The following is a 23,522-nucleotide window of genomic DNA, read 5'->3' on the forward strand; positions in this document are numbered from 1 at the left end:
TCAACGTATGAAGTTCTTATGCCCGAAACGTTGACTCTCCTGCTATTCGGATGCTGCCTGACCTGTTGGCCATTTCCAGTACCACACATTTCAACACTGATTCTCCAGCGTCTGCAGTCCTTACATTGACGTCAATGATTCAATCCCTCGGGACCAGAAAGAATTTTCAACTATGAGTCTGTGAGAAGGACCAAAGCATTTTGGTTCCTGTTTGAGTACGTTTTCAGCATCAGTGGGCCTGGATGAGAGACCCTACTGTTGCAGCGCACTGAGTGTGGGGCATGTAGCAGCAGGAATTGACAGCAGGGAGGGGCTGGAAACATATTTGTGTGCAGCTGAAGCTTCGGCCATGGAGAAACCCGAGGAATCCCGCCCCGTGGAGAAACGGTGGAAGTGCAGTGATGGCGGGAATGGCTTCCATTTCCCGTCTGCCCTGCAGATTCATCAGCACATCCACACAGGGGACAGGCCATTCTCCTGCCCTGAGTGTGGGAAGGGCTTTGCCCAGACCTCCGCCCTGCTGAGGCACCAGCGGACCCACACCGGGGAGAGGCCATTCCCCTGCCCAGAGTGCGGGAAGGCCTTCAGTAATTGTTCCGACCTGCTGAGGCACCAGCGGTCCCACTCGGGGGAAAGGCCCTTCAGCTGCCCCAACTGCGGAAAGAGATTTACCCAGGCCTCCCACCTGCTGAGGCACCTGCGGGCCCACGCAGGGGAGAGGCCGTTCTCCTGCCCTGAGTGTGGGAAGAGATTTACCCAGGCCTCCAACCTGCTGACCCACCGGCGGTCCCACACAGGGGAGAGACCCTTCAGCTGCCCCGAGTGTGGGAAGGCCTTCAGCAATTCCCCCAACCTGCTGAGGCACCAGCAGGTCCACACGGGGGAGAGGCCCTTCAGCTGCCCAGATTGTGGGAAGGCTTTCAGCGATTCCTCTTCCCTACTGACCCACCAGCGGACCCACAGTGGGGAGAGGCCCTTCAGCTGCCCCGAGTGCGGGAAGACCTTCAACAATTCCTCTTCTCTGCTGACCCACCAGCGGATCCACACTGGGGAGAGGCCCTTCAGCTGCCCCGAATGTGGGAAGGCCTTTAGCAATTCCCCCAACCTGCTGAGGCACCGGCGGGTCCACACGGGGGAGAGGCCTTTCAGCTGTCCCGAGTGCAGGAAGGCCTTCAGCAATTCCTCAAACCTACTGAAGCACCAGCGGATTCACACGGGGGAGAGGCCCTTCAGCTGCCCCGAGTGCAGGAAGGCCTTCAGTAATTCCACCGCCCTGCTGACCCACTGGCGGGTCCACACGGGGGAGAGGCCGTTCAGCTGTCCCGAATGCGGGAAGGACTTCACCCGCTCCTCCCACCTCCAGAGGCACCAGCGCATTCACCTACCATCGCAGGGTGTTTGAAGGAGCAACGGCTGAGTGTCATTATCGACTGGACTATTGACCCAGTTCCAGGTGCTCCCGGGTTTGAATCCCACTGCAGCAGATGGCGCTATACAGGGTACAGGTTGAAATTGCCGAGTGAGGCAACACATCCTCCGGGTTAAGGCTGTACCAAGGACCCAATTAGAAAGGGACATCTCAGTGCTGATCAATAGTAAAGAAAGTGGTGGGGCGAAATGTGTGCGCTTTGATTTTGAGCTGTTCAACAAGCAACTTTATCTCTGCCTTTTTGCTGAGGAGATCTGAAGTTGTAACAAAGTTGGGTCACAATAAAGGTTACCTGAACTTACTGCCGGGCTCAGACTCTCATTGAAAGCTTTGAGCGCCAAGGGGTTTTTGTTTTAAAGCTGCTCATTTCTTTCAGTCTCCTGCACTAAGCTTCCAATGTCGCGTATCAGATGGAGTCGTGAATGAGCAGCCAGTATCGTGAGAAATTGTCAATTTTTCAGGAGTGCAGAGAGTGTCATTTCATCGGCGTTGTAAGATTTCTTGGCAGCATCAGGAGGTGTGGGCTGTGTTCGCAAGAAATTATGTGGAGGAGCCAATGTTGGACTGGGCTGGATAAAGTTAAAAATCACACAACACCAGTTTTTAGTCCAACAGGTTTATTTGGAAAGCACTAGCTTTCGGAGCACTGCTCCTTCAGCAGGTAACTGTGGAGCAGAATCATAAGACACAGATTTTATAGCAAAAGATCACAGTGTCATGCAACTGATAGGATATATTGAACAAACCAAGATTGCTGTTAAGTCTTTCACCTTTTAGACTGAGTTGCAGGTTTCAGTTCATTAATCTGTAAATCCCAGAACTACTATTAATTCACGTTCTCGAGATGACTTAAGGTTTTTTATTTTAAAAAGTGACATCTCAGCCCAGACAATGCATTAAAAGTGTGAGGTTCAAGTCTGACAGTATCCCAATCTTGAATCAGACTGGTTCTAGTTCCAAAGTAGGAATTTATAAAATATTACATGGATTGACTGCCTGCAGGTTGTGCACTTTTTGAGCAAAGTAGAATGTATCTGCAAACATAATTCTGCCAATATAAGTTTGCCCAAAAAGTGATGTGTGAATGCATGCATGTAAGTGTGTGTGTGCATGCTTGGTAAAGTGAGAGTGTGATGGAGTATAAGCCTGTGAGAGTGTTGGGGATGTGTATATGTGGGTGTCTGAGAGAAAGCGTGTGTATGAGTGAGCTATTAAAAGTGAGGGCTTGCATTTTGCTAAAACAAGGAAGGGCAGGACTTGTACGGTTAATGGTAGGGCCCTGTGTCGTGCTGTAAAAGAGAGACATGATGGGGTTCAGGTACATAGTTCTTTGAAAGTTGCATCGCTGCTAGACAGGGTGGTCAAGAAGGCATTTAGCAAACTTGTCTTCATTGTTCACACCATTGAGTAGAGGGATTGGGACATCCGGCGGGTCGGTGTGGACTTGTTGGGCCGAAGGGCCTGTTTCCACACTGTAAGTAATCTAATAAAATCTAATCATGTTGAGGTTGTACAGGATGTTGGTGAGGCCACTTGTAGAGTACCGAGTATGGTTCTGGTGATCCTGTAAGAGGAAGAATTCTATTAGAGAGGGTTTGGTAAAGATTTACCAGGATGTTGCCAGGACTGGAGGGTTTGAGTTATAAGAAGATTTTGGGACTTCATTCACTGGAGCACAGGAGGTTGAGGGGTGACATTATTGAGATTGATAAAATCATGAGGCGTGGAGGTAAGGTGAACACCAAAGGGCTCTTCCTTAGCGTAGGGGAGCTCAAGACTAGGGGGCATATTTCTTTAAAGTGAGAGGAGAGAGATTTAAAAGGAACCTGTGGGGCAACTTTTTGACAGAGGGTGGTTTGCATGTGGAATTTGGATGAGTACATGCATAGAAAAGTTTAGAGGGATATGGGCCAAACACAGGCAAGTGGGACTAGTTTAGTTTGGGAATCCTGATCGGCATGGATGAATTGGACCGAAGGGTCTGTTTCTGTGCTGTATACCTCTCTGAACCAGAAGTGATCTTATTGAAACCAGTAGAATTCTGAAAGGGGCTTGACAGGATAGATGCATATAAAATGCTGCTTTGTCGGGGGGAGTCATAGAATCCCAATAACATGGAAGCAGGCCATTCAGCCCATCTATTTTAATCTGGCCCTCCGAAGAGTATCTCATCCATATCCATCCCCTTTCTCCGTATTTCCCATGGACAATCTATCCTAAATTGCACATCCCTGGTCGCTATGGGTAATTCAGCACAACCAATCCACCCTAACGTCTACACCCTAATCTGTAAATTACTTCCTCAAAAATGAAGTCTAAATGCAAAAATTTTTCTCTAAGAAAAATCTCAGTCTGACTCAACATTCGGACGCAGACAGGATTCACACCTATTGTTAGAAAAGCTCTGCATTTGAATGATATTCGTGAGAAGGTAATTAAAATCAAATTCTAGGATTAACATACCTTTCGAAACCCATTCAAAAGGTGAAAGATTTAATCTAAAATTGTTTGATGTATCACATCTCCATGCCACTGGACTCCATTGGCTATAAACTCCGTGATCGTGATCTCATTCTCCACAACCACCAGATGAAGGAGCGGCGCTTCGAAAGCTAGTGCTTCCAAATAAACCTGTTGGATTATAACCTGGTGTTGTGTGAATTTTAACTTTCTCCATGGTTGCTGGTTCCATCACCCCTTCAAGACCATTCCAAATCGTAATACCTTGCTTATTTTCTTAAAAATTAAACCATCTCACGGCCACTACAACCCCCTTTTTAAAAATGGCTGCACTATTTCCAATACGGTCATGCTTCCTTAATGTTACCATGTACTTCTACTTATGAACAAGTCTCTTCAGATTTCAATGTATCTTTTTAAATATAAAAATGCCCCTTTACATGTAACTCACCCTTTAAATGTGTTATGTTCCTCACAACGCAATCTCACTCCTCGATAATGTATATTTACCCCTTTAGATATCAGTATGTCTCTTAAAGGGGTACTTCTGCTTAAAAATAGGGCAACGTTTCTTCGAAATGTAGATTCACTTAGATATAACTGCGTGACTTTACATATTAAGATATCCCTTTGAATGTGCCCACATCCCTTTTGAAATATAATCTTGTCCATTTAAATCTATTTATTTGCAAAAATAGGCCGTTAAAATGTCCACGTCACTTTAAAATGCAGATTGCCCCCCTTTTAGATATGATGCCGTTCCGTTATATGTCGGAATATCTGTTTAAATTGAGCCGTGAACTTTCCCAATGTAGACAGGGCTCCTCGAAACGTGGCAGTGTCCCCCCTGCAGCTGCAGAGTGAGACAGGAGAGTTTGTTTTTGTGAATGAGCAGTTGTAGCGCGAGGTGGCTGTTACTTGGTGACGGTGAGGCTCCCCGGCCCCGCCCATCCCCCTGAGCTGACGTCACGCGGGGGTGAAGGCGGTTGGGAGGAGAAGTCGCTCGAGCGGGGAAGGGGCGGCCGTTAGGAAAATGGCGCCATGCGGCCCCGGGGCAGACACCCGTCACTGGGCACCGCCGCCTTCCTGGTGCAGCTGCTGTGTCACGGGCCACACCGCCCGGCTGTACAGCAGGCAGGAGCCGGTGACCATTCTGGAGGCGGATGGGGTTAAGGGCCTGTTTGGGAACCCGTCGGCCGCCTGGGTGGTGGAGTTCTACTGGTCGTGGGGCGGCCCCTGTGTCAACTCTGGGGCCACCTGGAAGGTACTGGGCCCGGGAGGTGAAAGGTGAGGCAGGTTGGGGGGGGGGACGGAGGGGAAGGAATGTGGGGCCTGTCCTGTCATAGTGACATTTTACACTCACTTTACATCTGATTTTACTGGGGCTTGTGCTGTTTACCCCTTCACTGTTTGTTTAATCCTTGTGCTGTTTACCCTCACTGTTTGTTTAATCCTTGTGCTGTTTACCCCCTCACTGTTTGTTTAATTCTTGTGCTGTTTGCTCTTTGCTGTTACTTGTGCAATTGCTGAGGGTAGTGTGTAAATACTATTGAAGGAGATTATGCACCAGCATGTGTATGTTCCTCAATCATTGAAGGGGCAGGACTTGTTGAGAATGGTTAGTAACGTATGTGGTGCACTAAGCCTTGTTAACATGGATATAGTTTGTTATTTGGAAAAGTAGACTATTTATTATTTAGAGTCATAGCGATGTACAGCACAGAAACAGACCCATTCGGTCCAACCTGTCCATGTCAACCAGATATCCTAACTTAATCTAGTCCCCTTTGCCAGCACTTGACTCATATCCCTCTAAACCCTTACTATTCATATACCCAGCCAGATAACTTTTAAATGCTGTAATTATATCACCTTCCACTACTTCCTCTGGCAGCTCATTCCATATACGCACCACCCTCTGCGTGGAAACGTTGCCCCTCAGGTATCTTTGTGGTCTCACCCTAAACCTATGCCTTCTAGTTGTGAATCTCACCCCAACACTGAGGAAAAGACTTAAACATTGAGCAGCCACACAAATGCAAAAGCAATCAAATATCGAGCCACATGGGGGAGAAAAAAATTATGGCTGTACCCTTTTTGTTAGCCTATAGGCATTTGGAAACTTAAAATCTGTCAATAACACCAGCATTCCTACAGAGCATATTGAGGAAAAGACATAAAAACATTGAGCAGCCAGACAAATGCAAAAGCAATCAAATATTGAGCCACATGGAAAAAAATGGCTCTCCCCTTTTTGTTCTCCCATAGGAATTTGGACACTTAAGTTCTGTCAATAACACCAGCATTGCTACAGTGCATATTGTGTACACTCCTCAGTGTCAACAAGCAGGCACATGTTTGCCAGTGTCACCAAAACATTGGGCGTGTTCCTCGCTGTCAGCAGAATAGGGGTGAGTCCTACGTTTGATGGACAAATAAGGAGCACTGGAGGACCGGAGGGAGAATTGTCCTCCTGCCATTCGGAGCTCCCCTATTGGTGAATGTGGAAGCTGGACCATGAGGTTCTGAAGCTCCTGCTTCTCCTCTCTCTGAATGAAGATTGAGCTTGACCTCAGACTGCAACTCCTTTCCTCTGTCCAACATCTGAGAGTACGGCACTCTCTTTTCTCACCCCCATTTCCATTTACACTTCATTCTGAGGTTCAGTTGTTGACTTGGAGCAACTGAAAGGAATGGGAGTGAATCCAGCGAGGGGACAGACTCTGGAAAAGTTAGTCCAGGCCTTTGTTCTCAATTGGCAAAATAGACAGGCAGGAGACTGAAAGAATGTAGCAAGCCAGGCAGTAGTAGGAGGTGGAGAAGTCGAGGTATCTGGTGTAACTCTTGTTCAGGACTGGGGGGTGGGTATAGGGAGAGCTGTGGAACAAGGGTGTGCTGGGGCAGGGTATTGAAGTGTGGATAGGTGGAGACAGGTAGAGGGTACAATAGACAATAGGTGCAGGAGTAGGCTATTCTGCCCTTCGAACCAGCACCACCATTCATTGTGATAATGGCTGATCATCCTCAATCAGTATCCTGTTGCTGCCTTATCCCCACAACCTGGTACGACCTGGTTGGTGAATGGGAGGAAGGAATCTAGTTGGCAGGGAAGAGTGGAAGGGGCTGGGAAGTGAGTTGGGGGATGGGATGGGAGATTATTTGAAATTGGAGAACTCAGTGTTGAGTCCTCCAGGCTGTTGACTGCTCAGACAGAAGATGAGGTTTTGTTCCTCCAATTTGTGGTTTGGTTTGTTGTGGTAATGGAGGAAGCCAAAGATAGTCATGTCAGAAGGGGAGTGGGAAGGGGCATTAAAATGGGTGGAGACTGGGAAGTCCGCTCAGCCTCTGCGATGCTCAGCAAACCGTTCCCCGAGTTTACACTCTGTTTTCCCGATGTAGAGAAGACCACAATTGGCAAAGCACAGCAGGTCAAGCAGCAGTAGGACAGTCGAAGTTTTGGGCATGAGCCCTTCATCAGGAATGATGTGTGGATGTTCAGAGGGGTATTAGTGTCCTTCTGTGCCAGTTGTCAGACAGGTGCAGCAGGTACTGAGCAAGGCAAGTGGTGTATTAGCAAGAGGAATTCTGATCGGAAGTGGGAATGTCTTCCTACAGTTAGGGGGTCATTGAATATATTCAAGGCTGAGTTCATCTGATTTTTATGTGAATGTTTATGGGGAAGGCAAGAAAATGGTTTTAAGACCAGTATAGAACCGAGTTACAGAGCCATACGGCACAGAAACAGACCCTTCAGTCCAACTAGTCCATGCTGACTATGTTCTCAAACTAAACCAGTCCCACCTGCCAGTATTTTGGCCCATATCCCTCCAATCCTTTCCTATTCATGAACTTATCCAAATGTCTTTTAAACGTTGTTACTGTACCTGCATCCACCACTTCCTCTAGACATTTAGTCTGCATGTGAACCACTCTGTATAAAAAAAATTGTGGCCTTCAAGTCTTTTTAAAATCTCTTTCTCCTGTCACCATCAAAATTTGCTCCCTAATCTTGAAACCCCAACCCTAGGGGAAGGATACCCGTCGTTCACCTCATCTCTCCCCTCATGATTTTGTAAACCCTGATAAGGTCACCTCTCCACCTCCTATGTGCCAGTGAAAAAGTCTCAGCCCATCCACCTAGATGCAGGTAGATCCATATCCAGTCATGATCTGTTCAACGCTGGTCCCAATTCTCTCTCTCGGTGAATTGGCCATTCTCTCTAACGAAACCAGCTACTCAGTCACTGCTCCATCTGATACACAACATTGGAAACTTAGTGCAGGAGGCTGCAAGAAATGAGCAGCTTTAAAACAAAAACCGCTTGGAGCTCTCAGCTTTCAATGAGAGCCTGAATCCGGCAGAATGTTCAGGTTACCTTTATTACGTCCCAACATTGTTACAGCTTCAGATCCCCCCAGCAAAAAGGCAGAGAAAGAGTAGCTGTTTGTTAGACAGCTCAACAACAGGGGGAGGAGCAAGGGGCGGAGCAAGGCCAACAGCAGGCCCCCGCACTACGCCTACGTTACCTTGCACAGTTTACAAAAATCCCTTCCCGTTCAGAGACTCCCCACAGTGTGGGAACAGGCTACTCAGCCCAAAGACTACACACCGATCCTCCGAAGGGTAAACCCACCCACACAATTCCCCTACCCCTATTGCATAACATTTACCCCTGACTAATGCACCTACCCTGCACATCCCTGTGCACAATATCCCAACCCAATCTAGTCCCACCTGCCAGCTCGGGGCCCATATCCCTCCAGTTGCCTTTTAAATGTTGTAATTGTACCAGCCTCCACCACTTCCTCTGGCAGCTCATTCCATACACGTACCACCCTCTAAGTGAAAAGGTTGCCTCTTAGGTCTCTTTCATATCTTTCCCCTCTCACTGTAAACCTATGCCCTCTAGTTCTGGACTTTCCCACCCCAGGGAAAATACTTTTTCTATCTATCCTATCCATGCCCCTCATGATTTTATAAACCTCTATAAGGGTACCCCTCAGCCTCTGACGCTCCAGGGAAAACAGCCCCAGCCTGTTCTGTCTCTCCCTATAGCTCAAATCTTCCAGTCTTGGCAACATCCTTGTAAATCTTTTCTGAACCCTTAAGTTTCACAACATCTTTCTGATAGGAAGGAAACCAGAATTGTACTATTCCAACTGTACAGCAGTAACATGACCTCCCAACTCCTGTACTCAATATTCTGACCAATAAAGGAAAGCATACAAAACACCATCTTCACTATCCTGTCAACCTGCAACTCCACTTTCAAGGAGCTATGAACTTGCACTCCAAGGTCTCTTTGTTCAGCAACACCCCCTAGGACCTTACCATTAAGTGTATAAGTCCTGCTAAGATTTGCTTTCCCAAAATGCAGCACCTCACATTTATCTAAATTAAATTCCATTTGCCACTTCTCAGCCCATTGGCCCATCTGATCAAGATCCCATTGTAATCTGAGGTAACCTCCTTCGCTGTCCACTACACCTCCAATTTTGGTGTCATCAGCAAACTTGCTTACTATTCCACTTATGCTCACATCCAAAAAGTAGTGGACCTATTATCTATTTTCAAAGTGGAATTTACAATATATTACATGTATTGACTGCCTGCAGATTGTGCAGTCTTTCAGCAAAGTAGAATGTTTAGGGTGTAGGTTTGATATCCAGACGTTTCATTACCTGGCTAGGGAACATCAGTGGTGACCTCCAAGTGAAGCGAAGCTGTTGTCTCCTACTTTCTACTTTTGTTTGTCCTCGATGGGGTTCCTAAGATTTGTGGTGATATCAAAGTTACGAAGAGAGATACATAATTTATTTAACCAAATACAATGGCAGTGCAGAGAATTTCAGAAAAGTGCAATAAATATTTATTTTTTACCCCTTATTCAAATCATTCAAGAATTTCAAATTGAATCTGAGCTAACTTGAGAGCAAATGACAACATTTGTTTGTTAATAGACTCACCATAGATAAAAGTGATCTTTCATAATTTAAGTCATAATGTTTAATCCCAAACGGAGCAATTAAGTGCAAAGTTACTTTCACCATTTAATAAAACACTGCAAATTTTATTTCAGATGAAAATACATTCATTTTATAATTTAGATAAGATCTTTACAAAGGAAATATACTAAACAAAATAGCTTTCCTGGGTATCAATATTGACAACAGTTATGCAGCTATTATTTGGCAATTGACCAACTAATTGAAATAATTTCAGAATAAATGAGCTACTTCATTATTATACATGGAGATATTGCATATCTTGGCTCTCACCCAAGTATTCTCGGAGCTCAAAGCTTTCAATGAGAGTTGAGCCAGGGGGTAAATTCAGGTAACTTTTATTGAGATCCAACTTTGTTACAGCTTCAAACCCCCTCAGCAAAAAGACAGAGAAAAAGTAGCAGCTTTTTAAACAGCTCACGGTCAAAGCGCACACGCTACCCCATCACCCCCCAACCCACCTCACTTCTTTACTTTTGGTCACCACCAAGTTGTCTCTTTGTAATTGGATCCTTGGTACAGCCTTAACCCAGAGGAAGTGTTGCCTCACTCAGCAATTTCAACCCATACCCTGTATCGCACCATCTGCACTGGGATTCAAACCCGGGAGCCCCTGGAACTGGGTTGATAGTCCAGTTGATACTGCCACTCAGCCATCGCGCCTTCAATCCCCCTGCGATGGTAAATGAACTCGCTGGTGCCTCCGGAGATTGGTAGAGCTGGTGAAGCCCTTCCCGCACAGGGGGCAGCTGAAGGGCCTTTCTCCTGTGTGGATCCGCTGGTGGGTCAGCAGGTTGGAGGCCTGGGTAAATCTCTTCCCGCACTCGGGACACATGAAGGGCCTCTTCCCCCATGTGGACCCGCTGGTGTCTCAGCAGGGTGGAGGAATAGCTGAAGGGCGTCTCCCCAGTGGGATCCACTGGTGGGTTAGCAGGGTGGAGGAAGTGCTGAAGCCCTTCCCGCAGACGGGACAGGGGAACGGGCTCTCCCCAGTGTGACTGCACCTCCAGGACATATGGGACACGGAAGCTTTTCCCACAGTCGCCACACTTCCACCGTTTCTCCACTGGGCTGAATTCCTCGGGTTTCTCCACGGCTGAAGCTTCAGTTACACACAAATGCGTGTGGAGCCCCTCCCCACCGTGAATTCCTCTTCCCAGGCCGTATAACTGTTTCAGGCTCCACACACACTGCGCTGTAACAGTAGGGTCTCTCATCCAGTCCCACTGATGCTGAAAATGTACTCAAACAGGAACCAAAACGCTTTGCTCCTTCTCACAGAATCATAGTTGAAAACCGTTGCGGTCCCGATGGATTGAGTGACTGTTAGACGTTGACGTCAAAGTGAGGACTGCAGACGCTGGAGAGTCAGTGTTGAAAAGTGTGGCGCTGAAAAAGCACAACAGGTCAGGCAGCATCAGAGGAGCAGGAAAGTCAATGTTTCGGGCATAAGCCCTTCCTCTGTTGATTTTGAAGCTTCAGTCTTCAGATCTTCAAATACACTGTTAAAAACAGATTACAAAAGTCATCACTATCAGTGCAGGGTAGAAATTCAGAACAAGCAATTCTACTTTGTGAGATATTCTTTTCTTTTGTTGTTCTACAAAATTGAAAGCACCATCCCACTCTCCCTTCCCCTCTGTTCTCACTCCGCTCTAACTAATTCCCCTGCAGGTGCTGATTCAGGATCTTGCAGGGGCAGAAAAGCAAAAACATCAAGACTGACATCTCTCTGAATTTTGGATACCTCCACCTGAAAGTTAATATCTTTCACAACACTGGGATACTGCTGAGAGTGAGCAAGTCTGATTTTTGTGAAGCAAAATAAAAGTGTGTCAATTCAGGGTGAACCTGCAATGCAGCTTCTTGAGGAAGAACCAGACACAAAATGGTTAACGACCCCGGGAAGGTGGGAGCAAAATGAGACATCAAGGCATTAACACCAATACACTTCAGTCAAACTCTTCTGCTTCCCAGTCAGGGCAAAACATGCTCTGGAAGTCCAGTCTTCACAACCACACTTCTGCTTTCACTGAAGACAATTAGAGTCACACAGCAAGGAAACAGACCCGTTGGCCCAACCTGCCCAGATATCCTAAATTAATCTAGTCACATTTGCCATCACTTGGCCTCTATATGGGCCAGATGCTGGCAGCTGGGACTAAATTGGGTTGGCTATCTTGTCAGCAAGGACGAGTTGGACCGAAGGGTTTGTTTCTGTGCTGTACATCTCTATGACTCCAGTTTACCATCACTTGGCTTTGACCCATCTGAACCCTTCAAATTCAGATGCCCATCCAGGAGCCTATTAACTTGTCATCACATCAGCACCCATCACTTCCTCTGGCAGCTCATGCCATCGCTCAAGCGACACCACATTGAAAGCGTCTGGTCTGGTGCACCAGATGACATCAGAATAATCTCAGATCGTTCCAGATCGCATCGATACTCAGTCAGTGGCTTTCCCGATCAGGATGTTGTATGTGATCAAGAAGGTCAGTGGGTAGGCAATCCCCAACCTCTTAGTTCAAGTATCTCTATGAGAATTCCCTTGCTGGAGGGTCCCTTGGAGACACTTCAACTGGACTTCATTGAGTTGTAGAAATGTCAGTGCTATAAATATGTTTTGCTTATTGTTGATGTCTTTTCTAAGTGGATTGAAGCCTACCCTCCTCCTAACGCTACTGCTGAGACTGTGGTGAAGATTTTGTTTAAGGAAATAATTCCCCGCTTCAGTATACCTGCGTGCATTAGCTCGGACAATGGACCACACTTTGTAGGTAATATTAACGGAGAACTCTGCCAGCTTTGTATTTGTCGGCAACTGCATGGTGCTTATCATCCTCAGGCGGCCGGCCTTGTTCAATGTTTTAACCAGACTCAAGACTAAACTTGTCAAATTAATGGTAAAGTCTGGCCTGTCCTGGTTATGCTAATCCCTGTGGCTTTATTCCAGATGCAATCTGTGTCTGCGGGCAAGACACGACTGTCTCCAGTTGAGAGTCTCTCTGGTCACCCTCTCCGTACCCCTTGGAACGATTCGGCTCCCTTCTCAGTCCACTTCCACCACGTGACCAAAGCAATCATTGGTTATGTTCTTGCTCTAACTAGTGTTATGCGTGCCTTTTACTCCCAGGAGCGTGCGGCCTACAGCGATGTTCCCTCCCTTTCAGCCTCATCACGGGTAGAGCCTGGTTCGTTGGTGCTTCTCAAGAACTGGACTCGCAAAGGTCTCCAACCTCGTTGGGATGGCCCCTTCCAGGTTTTACTCCCAACCCCTACAGCGGTCAAAGTCGCTGGGTGCTCAGCTTGGGTCCAACTGCACCATTGTAAATTGATTGACCACACCAATCAAAAGAGGTGAAGAGGAGGAGAGAATACTGGAATCCCAACAAAAGGAGTGGAACCTGTCCAGTTTGGTTTTTGAATTTTGCTGTTGTTCTAATGTTAATCTTATTACAGATACTTGAAGTAAGAGGAGGGACATGTGGGGGATCGCTTATCTCCTCAGCTTTCTGATCACGTACAACATCCTGATGGGGAAAGCCACTAAGTATGGATGCGACCAGGAATGATCAGAGATTATCCACCACCCATGCTGAGGAGATGTCGTCCAGTGCACCGGACCAGATGCCTTTGATGTATGGAACATGATGAAGATTGATTATTGCAATGGACTCTTACATCAGAAAGACCAGATGGTCCATCTGGACAGTAGAAATCAGTGGGAGGTACCATGTCGTTACCGAACATGTCTTTTTGATTTTACCTGCAGACACAAGCCTAGTGAGGATAAAAATGATCAACCCTGTTAGTATGGTAAATATTTTAAGGGCGCCCAGGAACTCCATTCCTTTTTGCAGGGCGGGCTGACTCAAGAAAAGGGAAGCCTGATAGGGGAAACTCCTCAATCCACAAACAACTTATTTATACAGGCCCACAGAATGCTCTTCACCCCAGAGGCAGTAGTATGTTATTCCTCTCTATCGGGAGATGACTTACTTGCCCCGTCCCCAGTCCCGATTCCAATCTATTCATCAGAATTCCTACTGCCGACCCTGCGAAGAGAAATATCACTTTCCAACACCTCCGGTCTGTGTATACAAACAGCTGGTGTAACACTGACTGGGGTACAACAGGCCTTATGCGGCACATGGACCTGGAATGGAACCCTTCCCTTGCGCATTTATAGGCCTTTTCTCTTTTCAGAATCTGATACTGTCACTAAGACCATGTACAATAGAGCTAAGGGAGATCCCAATGGGAACAGCATTCTGAGGACCATTGTCTCCCATACAGTGCGAGTGCTCGAGTCACTTGGCCCATTTTTTACAGCGCTCAAGCAACTCCTCTCGCAAAACGTCGACCCTTTACTCCTGTAGACCTGACCAGACCCCCTTCTGTAACATTTCAGTAACCTATTTTGACAAACTCTCCCTAATATACACCAAACCAGACTATTATTTCTTCAGCTAAGGTAAAGCTACCAATTTCCTTTTCCTTGATGGCAAAGATGTCCCTCATGAGGTCACTATCGGAGCCCTTGTTCCCACAACAGTACCTTGTCCTGGCCAGTGGACAAGTCGATGGAACCTACATCTGAGGAAGATGCAGCGGTCGGTCTCAGCCAACCTTGCTCCAACTGGAAGGATCCCAAGGGACTGGGTGACAATACAGGACACCCGATAGGCTGGGGAATGCAGAGTACCCTGAGGTTGGAACGATCAGAATTGGTATGCCTTAGATTATATACTTGCCCAGGAGGGCGAGGTCTGCACGATTGTCCAAGATAAATGCACTATGGGCATTCCCGATCTCACTGGCAATATTACTGAGATACAAGAAGAGATCCAGGTATTCCTTGACAGAATGACTGAAGGGACCAGTTGGACAAACTGCAGATCGGGCTGATGGTACAATTAGTTTATCAATTTAGCTATGTCTGTTTGTCGGTATTGGTATTCTTAGGTATTTAAATGCTAGGCTTATGAAGTCCCTTAGTGATGTAGATTTGTCCTAGAAGATGTTCCTTTCACGATCTGATGGCTCTTTTCTGCCTCTCAACTTCAATGTGTTCCATTTATACTGGTTTTCAAAGGGAGTTGGCTTATTGGGACTGTTGTGTATATTCAGAACAGCATAACTGAGTCTAGTTGGCAAGGTTGAGTTCTGTAGCGGTTCTTTATTCTGATCTTTGTGTTTCATTGTGTAATTTTGTGAATAAATTTTTGTCTGTTTTGAAATCTAGTAGTCAACCGAGCTAACTTACTCCAGGTAATTTTCACTGTACACTTACCAAATCAAATTGCAAAGTTATGGTCTGGGGCTGCCTGCTTAAGAATGTTTTGAGTGGTCTGGCTTAGTCCATAACACAGCCCCACACTCACACTCAGGGGAGATATAATTGAAAGGCCTAAACAAAGTGGACATTGGGAAGATGTTTCCATTGGTGGGCGAGACCAGACCTGATAGAGACTAGAAAAGTGAAGACCTTTTAGAAGGGAGATGAGGAGAAACTTTTCAGCCAGAGAGTGGTGAATCCGTGGAATTTATTGCAACATGAGGCTGTGGAGGCTAGGTCACTGAGGGTATTTAAGATTGAGATAGATAGGTTCTTGAGTATCAAGGGGATCAAGGGTTACAGGGAGGAAGTGGGAGAATGAGGTTGAGAAACTTATCAACCACGGTTGTGTGGTATGAGCAGACCTGATGGGCTGAATGGTCTAATTTCTGTTCTTATGTTTTATGGTCTCTTGCTGTCTTGGACATAGTGTGAGAGAATTGAGAGCAGGCGTCGGCCATTTGGTCTTTTGAGCATGCACCAGCACGGAACAGATCATAACTGGATATGAATATACCTACATCTGAGTAGATAGGCTGGGACTTTTTTCACAGGAGCACAGGAAGTTGAGAAGTTTATAAAACCAAGAGGGGTGTCAATGAGGTGAGTGGCTGGTGCTGTTTCCTTCAGATGGGGGTTTCAAGATTAGGGAGCAAACTTTTAAGGAGAGAGGAGAAAGATTTTAAAAAGACATGAGGAACACCTTTTTTTGAAAGAGTGTGGTTTGTGTGTGGAATCAATGTCCTAAGGAAGTAGTGGATATAGGTACAGTAACAACATTTAAAAGACATTTGGATAAGTACTTGAGTAGGAAAGGTTCAGAGGGATATGGGCCAAACTACATGGGACTAGCTTAGTTTGTGAATATATTCAGCATGGACTAGTTGGACTGAAGTGTCTGTTTCTGAGCTGTATGACTGTGTAACTGTTCTGTACTGGTCTTAAAACCATTATTTTTGCCTTCCCCCATCACCATCCACTTTTTTGTTGTTCAGAAATCAGATGAACGCAGGCTTGAATATATTCAATGGCTGCCTGATCGCAGAAAGACATCCGAATTCTGAACTCTTGCTAATATACCACTTGCCTTGCTGATTGCTTGCTAGCTACACACCTGTCTGACAACTGGCAGTGACTGGTGTGGAAGGATGTTGAGGCCCCTTTGTACATCCACATATCATTCCTGACGAAGGGCTCGTGTCCAAATCACCAACAATCCTGGTCCTCGGATGCTGCCTGACCTTCTGTGCTTTTCCAGCACCACACTTTTCGACTCTAATCTCCAGCATGTGCAGTCCTCACTTTGTCCACATCCCAATTTATCACCACTTAAACAATGCACCTTTTTTCTGCATTTTCTTCCACAGCCAAGGCAAAATCATCACATTGTGGTAATGCGTTTGCCAATGGAGACACAGATCTGAACCAACGCTTGCACGTCTGTTCCCCCAACCCCCGATTCACCCCATTTCCTTTCAGTTGCTGCAAGTCAACAACTGAAGCTCAGAATTTAGAAAAGAAATTGAAAATAGGGTGAGAAAAGAGAGTGCCGTACTCACAGATGTTCGACAAGAGGAAGGAGGTTGCAATCTAGGGTGAAGTTCAATCTTTATTCAGACAGAAGCAACAACGGCAACTTCCGAAGCTCATGTTCCAACTTCCGCATTCAGACAATAGAGGCGCTCTGATTGGCAGGAGGATCAGCCTCCTTCCGGTCCTCCAGTGCTTCCTATTGGTCCATCAAAAGAAGGGCGCGAGCCGTGTGCGCGGACACCGAGCAGCTGGTGTAGTTTTTTTGCTGACTCCGAGGAGCATGCGCAGTGCTCGCTGTCACAGAGACGTTGGAGATCCTGGTAGGTGGTATTACTGACAGATTTGAAGTGTCTAAATGCCAGTAGGAGAAAAAAAGGCTGGGGCCACTTTGTTTTCCCCATCTGTGGCTCGACTTCTTAGCCCTTTTGCATTTGTTCGGCTGCTCAACGTTTGTATATCTTTTCCACAGGGTTGTGGGTCCTAAACGAGAAGGTTTAGGGTAAGTGGGGAAAGATTTGAGTGACCTCGGATTAGAAAGAAAAACAGTGTGAAAGTTAATTGGCCTGAAGAAATGCCCTCTCTTACACCCCAACAAAAATAGATTGTTCACAGCCTATTGATCACTCAGTGGGAAGAATGTCGTGAAACTTGAAAGGATTCAGAAATGACTTATAAGGATGTTGTTAGGTTTGGAACTACAGGGAGAGGCTGAAAAGGCTGGAGCTGTTTTCCCTGGAGTATTGAAGGCTGAGGGAGTAGAGTTTTATAAAATCATGAGGGGCATAGATAATATAAATAGACAAGGTATTTCCCCTGGGGTGGGGAGGTCCAGAAGTAGCAGAAGTAGAAGTAGTTTAGGGTGAGGGGGGGGGAACTTAGAAGTGTCCTATGGGGCAACTTGTTTCATGCAGAGAGTGGTGCGTAAATTGAATGAGCTGCCAGAGGAAGTGGTACAATTACAAAATTTATAAGGTATCTGGATGGGGACATGAACAGGAAGGTTTACAGGGATATGGGCAAAGTGCTGGCAAATGAGACTAGGTTAATTTAGGATATCTGGTTGGTCGGGACCGAAGGCTTTGTTTCTGTGCTCTACAATTCTATGATTCTTTTTTGACATAGTCTGAGCCAATTTCACAAGACTAGGAATAGGCCATTCACCCATTATAGCCTGTCCTCACCTGTGGCCTAACTGCACATATTTCAATGCGAGTTTCAAAAGATGTCTGCAGCTTTCTTATAAAATTGAACATGCTTTAATAATGTTTCTGAATATATCATTTTAGCTATTCTTAATTTTAAAAATATGCCATTTCTCAGGTACAGTCATCACCATCCATTCTCGGTTCCTGAATCCTGGCACCAGACAGACACCTATATCATCTGGCTTCCTACTGGCAACTGCAGAGAACGGAAACAATCCCTGACCCAATCAGAAGGCTGTCCTGAGGTGAATGACTGTCTCCCAGAATAAAGTGTCGGGTTAAGATCCCCCCCACCCACCACCACCACCACCGTATCTGCAGCCTGGCTTCCAGCTGAATCTATCTGAGCTGAAGGTCCTCCAGCGTGTGTTTACCCTGGATGATAGCATCCAGAGCCTCCCACCTTCTGCGAGACAAGTGCCACTCTGTCCTCTCCGATGTGGGTTGTGTCACTGCTTAACTGTTTCCAGTGGCTGAGCAGAGGTTGATGGCCAAGTTCAGAACCCACGAGGATAACCTTGGGTGACCCCACTACATCCTACACTCTCTCACACTCACGTAGACCCTCTCTCAGACACTCACAAACCCACCATTGCACACACCCTCTCAGGCTCATACTCCATCATACACACATGCAAAAACACCCTCACATACAAGTCCATGGGATGAATTTGCATTTGCAGGAAACTTTACAATGCTGATAAAACAACGCAGTACTTGCATTCCTAAAAAAATTACAAGTTTTAATGATACTAGCTACTCATTCACTGCTCTACCTGATACATAACATTGGAAACTTAGGGCAGGAGGCTGAAAGAAATGAGCAGCTTTAAAACAAAAAACCATCTGGAGCTCAAAGCTTTCAATGAGAGTCTGAGCCCAGCGGTAAGTTCAGGTAATCTTTATTGTGACCCAACTTTGTTACAGCTTCAGATCCCCCCCAGCAAAAAGATGTAGAGAAAGTAGCTGCTTTTTAAACAGCACAAGGTCAAAGTGCACACACTCCCCCTCCCCCCACCCCACCTCACTTTCTTTCCTATCGGTCAGCAAAGAGTTGTCCCTTTGTAATTGGATCCTCGGTACAGCCTTAACGTGTGGGGCCGGGAACGGGGGGAGTGGGAAGTGAAACAGACTGCTGTGAGTCTGGAGTCACGAGTAGGCCAGACCGGGTAAAGGATGCAGCTGGGACTATTGAGTGAATCCTTTCCCACAACGGCAGTTTCCTTCCCTAAAACCGGCGTGAGTGAATCAGATTGGAGTTTTCTCTCTCCTCCCCTCCCCTCCTCTCCCACTGATCATGAAAATGTACTGAAATAGGAACCAAAATGCTTTGCTCCTTCTCACAGAATTGTAATCAAAAATCGTGGCTGTTCCAATCGATTGAGTGACTGTCAGATATTGACGTGAAAGTGAGGACCGCAGACGTGGGAGAGTCAGTGTTGAAAAGTGCGGCGCTGGAAAAGCACAGCAGGTCAGGCAGCATCCAAGGAGCAGGAGAGTCAACATTTCGGGCATAAGGTCCTCATCTGTTCATTTTGAAACTTCTGTCTTCGGATCTTCAAATACTCTGGAAAAAGAAATTACAAAAGTCAACACTGTCAGTGCAGGGTAGAAATTCAGAACAAGGTATTCTACCTTCTGTGGAGCATTCTTTTCTTTTGTTATTCCACAAAATTGAAAGCAACATCCTCCTCTCTTTGTTTCTCTCTCTCTCCACTCCCCCTCCCCGTTCTCACTCCGCTCTAAGTAATTCTTCTGAAGGTGCTGATTCAAGATCAGAACAGTAAAAACGTCAAGACTTATATATTGGATAACTCCACCTGAAAGTTAACATCTTTCACAACATTGGGATACTGCTGAGAGTGAGCAGGTCTGATTTTGGGAAGCAAAACAAAATGTGTCAATTCAGGATGAATCGGGAATGCATCTTGAGGAGTAACCAGACACATCAAGGTATTAACACAGACACCAGAGAGAAACTGAACAGAAGAGACGTGGCAAACGTTAGTAGAAAGCCAGAGTCATTAGGATATACCGCACAGTAACAGACCTTTTGGTCCAATGTGTCTATGCTGACCAGATATTGTAAAACAATTTAGTCCGATTTGCCAGCACTTGGCCCATATCCCTTGGCCAATCCACCCTACCTTGCACATCCCTGAACACTATGTGTAAGTTAGCACGCCTAACCCACACAAACCTGCACCTACTTGGGCATGATGGGTACTATAACACGGCCAATCCACCCTCACCTGCACATCACTGGGCACTATGCATAATTTAGCATGATCAATGCACCCTAACCTGGGCACAGTTAAAAATCGCGGGTTATAGTCCAACAGGTTTATTTGGAAGAACAATCGTTCGGAGCACTGCTCCTTCATCAGGTGGTTGTGGAGAATAAGACCATAAGGCACAGAATTTATGGAAAGACATTTGTGGCCTGCCACTGAAATGATATATTGAACAAATCGGGATTGTTCAGTCTTTCATCTTTTAGAATGGATTGCAGGTATCATTAATATGGAAATCCCAGAACTTCCTGTAAGGCACCCTCTCAAGATAACATAAGGCTTTACAACAAAAGGTGGCATCTCAGCTCAGACATTGCATTAAAGGTATGAGGTCAGAGTTTGCCTGTATCTCAGTCTTGACTCAGACTGTTTCTATTTCCAAAGCAGGAATTTATAAAATATTATCTGGATTGACTGCCTGCATGAAGTGCCGAGTCTCATCCACCAGCTGAAATGACTGGATAGTGAGGGCTTGATCCCCACAGTGCAATGAATTCCCACTTTCCACCAAAATCCCAAATGTCCACACTCACTCAGTTGCTCTCTCATAAATCAAATATTTCATTGTAACTTCTTCTGCTCCCAGCCTCCAGTCTTCACAACCACACTTGTGCTTTCACCGAAGACAATTAGTCATACAGCACGGAAACAGACCCTTTGGTCAAACTCGTCTGTGCCAAACAGATATCCGAAATTAATCTAGTCCCATTTGCCAGCATGTGGCTCTTATGGTTCTATACCATTCCTATTCATGTACCCAGCCAGAGGCATTTTAAATATAATTGTACCAGCCTCACCACTTCCTCTGGCAGCTCATTCCATACATCCACAACCCTCTGCGTGAAAAAGTTGCCCCTCAGGGCCCTTTTAAATCATTCCCCTCTCACCTCAAACATATGCCCTGTAGTTTTGGACTCTCCTACCTTGGGGAAAAGACCTTGGATATTCACCCTATCCATGCCCGTTATAAACCTCTATAAGGCTGCCCCTCAGCTTCCGATGCTCCAGGGAAAATATCCTGGATCTACTCAGCCTTTCCCTGTAGTTCAAACCCTCCAAGTTTAGCAACATCCTCGCAAATCTTTTCCGATCCCTCTCAAAGTTTCAGAAGTTCTTTCCGAAAGCAGGGAGACCAGAACTGGATGCACTATTCCAAAAGTCGCCTTACCAATGGACAGCCACAACATGATCTCCCAATGCCTATACACAATGCTCTGACCAATAAAGGAAAGCATACCAAACACATTCTTCACTATCCTGTCTACCTGCAACTCCACTTTCAAGGAGCTATGAACCTGCACTCCAAGTTCACTTTGTTCTGCAACACTCCCCTTCACTGTACCAGTCCTGCCTGCATTGCTTGACCAAAATGCAAAACCTCACATTTCTCTAAATTAAACTCCATCTGCCACTCCTTGGCCCATTAGTCCATCCGATCAATTCTAATTTCTAGTGAATTCTGCTTCCTCTCTTACTCTCTAGAAGCTGAAAATCTCCATCCCACACACTCTTCCTCGCTTCTCACTTTGTAGAACCTAATCCCTGCTGTATCTCATCGTGAAGGGTCTGGTTCATGCTGTTTAACAGGCCCACACTCAGGGGAGATCTAATTGAAACATAGAGAATACTGAACGACCTGGACAGAGTGGACGTTGGGAAGATCTATCCATTGGGAGGAGAGACTAGGGCTCGAGGCACAGTCTGAGAGTAAAGGGAAGACCCTTTACGTTGGAGATAAGGAGAAACATCTTCAGCCAGAGAGTAATGAATCTATGGAATTAACTGCCACAGAAAGCTGTGGAGGCCAGGTCACTGAGGATATTTAAGACTGAGATAGATAGGTTCTTGAGTATCAAGGGGATCGAGGGTTACGGGGAAAAAGCAGGAGAACGTGGATAAGAAACTTAACAGCCACGATTGAATGGTATGAGCAAACCCAATGGGCTGAATGGCCTAATTGCTGCTCCTATATCTGATGGTCTCTTGCTGTCCTGGACACAAACTGCATGAATCCAAGTAAGAGTCTGTTAATCCATTTTTTAAGATTAGAATCAGTCTAACCATTGTGGTACAGACAGCCTCACACAGGGAAACTCACACCTTCAATACATTATCTGAGACGACATGACACCAATTGGGAATGTAACGTTTAAAAATGGTTTTGCTATTTACATATGAAAGAACTGAAACCAACATGGTTATTCTAAAAGAGGAGAGACTTAACAATAACCCAGGTCTTTTTCAATATATAATTTCAGTTACATCCCACTGTAAACTTTTGCTATAAATTCAATGTCTTACAACCTTATTCTTCACAACCACCTGATGAAGGAGCAGCAGTCTGAAAGCTAGTGATTCCAAATAAACCTGTTGGACCATAATCCTGTGTTGTTGATTTTTAACTTTGGACACAGAGCGTGAGAATTGGGAGCAGGAGTTGGCCATTTGGTCTTTGGAGCCTGAATCAGCATTGAACAGACCATAATTGGATATGAATCTTCCTACATCTCGGTGGATAGGCTGGGACTTTCTTCACTGGAGCACAGGAGGTTGAGAAGTGACCTTATAGGAGGTTTATAAAATCATGAGAAGTATATATGAGGTGAATGGCAGGTGTCATTTCCCTCAGGTGGGGGTTTCAGGATTAGGCAACAAATTTTGAAAGGAGAGAGGAGAAAGGTTTTGAAAAGACTTGAGGCAGCTTTTTTTAAAATACGGTAGTTCATGTGTGGAATGAATGTCCAGAGGAAGTGACGTTACTTTCAAAAGACATTTGGTTAATTACATGAATAGGAAAGGTTCGGAGGGATATGGGCCAAACACTGGCAGGTGGGACTAGATTAGTTTGTGAATATATTCAACATGGACTAGTTGGATTGAATGGTCTGTTTCTTTGCTGTATGACTCTGTAACTGTTCTGTACTTGTCTTAAAAAGATTTTCTTGCTTTCTCCCATAAACATCCACTTTATTGTTGCTCAAAACTCAGATGAACTCAGCCTTGAATATATTCAATGACCCCTAACTGCAGGAAGACATCCACAATTCTGAACTCAATTCCTCTTGTTAATATACCACTTGCTTTGCTGATTGCTTGCTGCAACTGTCTGTCAACTGGCAGTGACTGGTGTAGAAAGACACTGAACCCCCGTTCTACATCCACATATCATTCCCTATTCCCTTTTGCCTGAAACATCAACTGTCCTGCCCCTCAGATGCTGTCTGACCTGCTGTGCTTTTCCAGCACCACACTTA

General features: G+C 45.7%; 3 protein-coding genes across 5 annotated transcripts in view; 2 read left to right on the forward strand and 1 right to left on the reverse strand.

The window, feature by feature from the left end:
* Positions 1-23,522, reverse strand: part of LOC140460630 (uncharacterized) — a 569,010-nt gene that overhangs the window by 196,981 nt on the left and 348,507 nt on the right. The gene's annotated exons all lie outside the window — the stretch shown is intronic.
* LOC140460633 (uncharacterized) overlaps positions 276-23,522 on the forward strand; it is a 44,122-nt gene continuing 20,875 nt past the window's right edge. Inside the window, exon 1 of the mRNA XM_072555251.1 lies at positions 276-1,394. Within this exon, the coding sequence (XP_072411352.1) occupies positions 350-1,394 (1,045 nt within the window). The 5' untranslated portion in view covers positions 276-349. The remainder of the gene's footprint in view (positions 1,395-23,522) is intronic.
* Positions 4,745-23,522, forward strand: part of LOC140460632 (uncharacterized) — a 1,198,404-nt gene continuing 1,179,626 nt past the window's right edge. Inside the window, exons 1-3 of one of the 3 annotated variants that reach the window (XM_072555250.1) lie at positions 4,768-5,176; positions 18,090-18,219; positions 19,321-19,445. In XM_072555250.1, the coding sequence (XP_072411351.1) occupies positions 4,923-5,176; positions 18,090-18,219; positions 19,321-19,362 (426 nt within the window). In that variant the 5' untranslated portion in view covers positions 4,768-4,922 and the 3' untranslated portion in view covers positions 19,363-19,445. Of the gene's footprint in view, positions 5,177-11,569; positions 15,139-18,089; positions 18,220-19,320; positions 19,446-23,522 lie in introns of those variants that run through there. The other 2 variants (XR_011954252.1, XM_072555247.1) reach the window with 2 other exon arrangements.

Source organism: Chiloscyllium punctatum, chromosome 36 (genome assembly GCF_047496795.1).
Source record: "Chiloscyllium punctatum isolate Juve2018m chromosome 36, sChiPun1.3, whole genome shotgun sequence".
Lineage (NCBI taxonomy): Eukaryota > Metazoa > Chordata > Chondrichthyes > Orectolobiformes > Hemiscylliidae > Chiloscyllium > Chiloscyllium punctatum.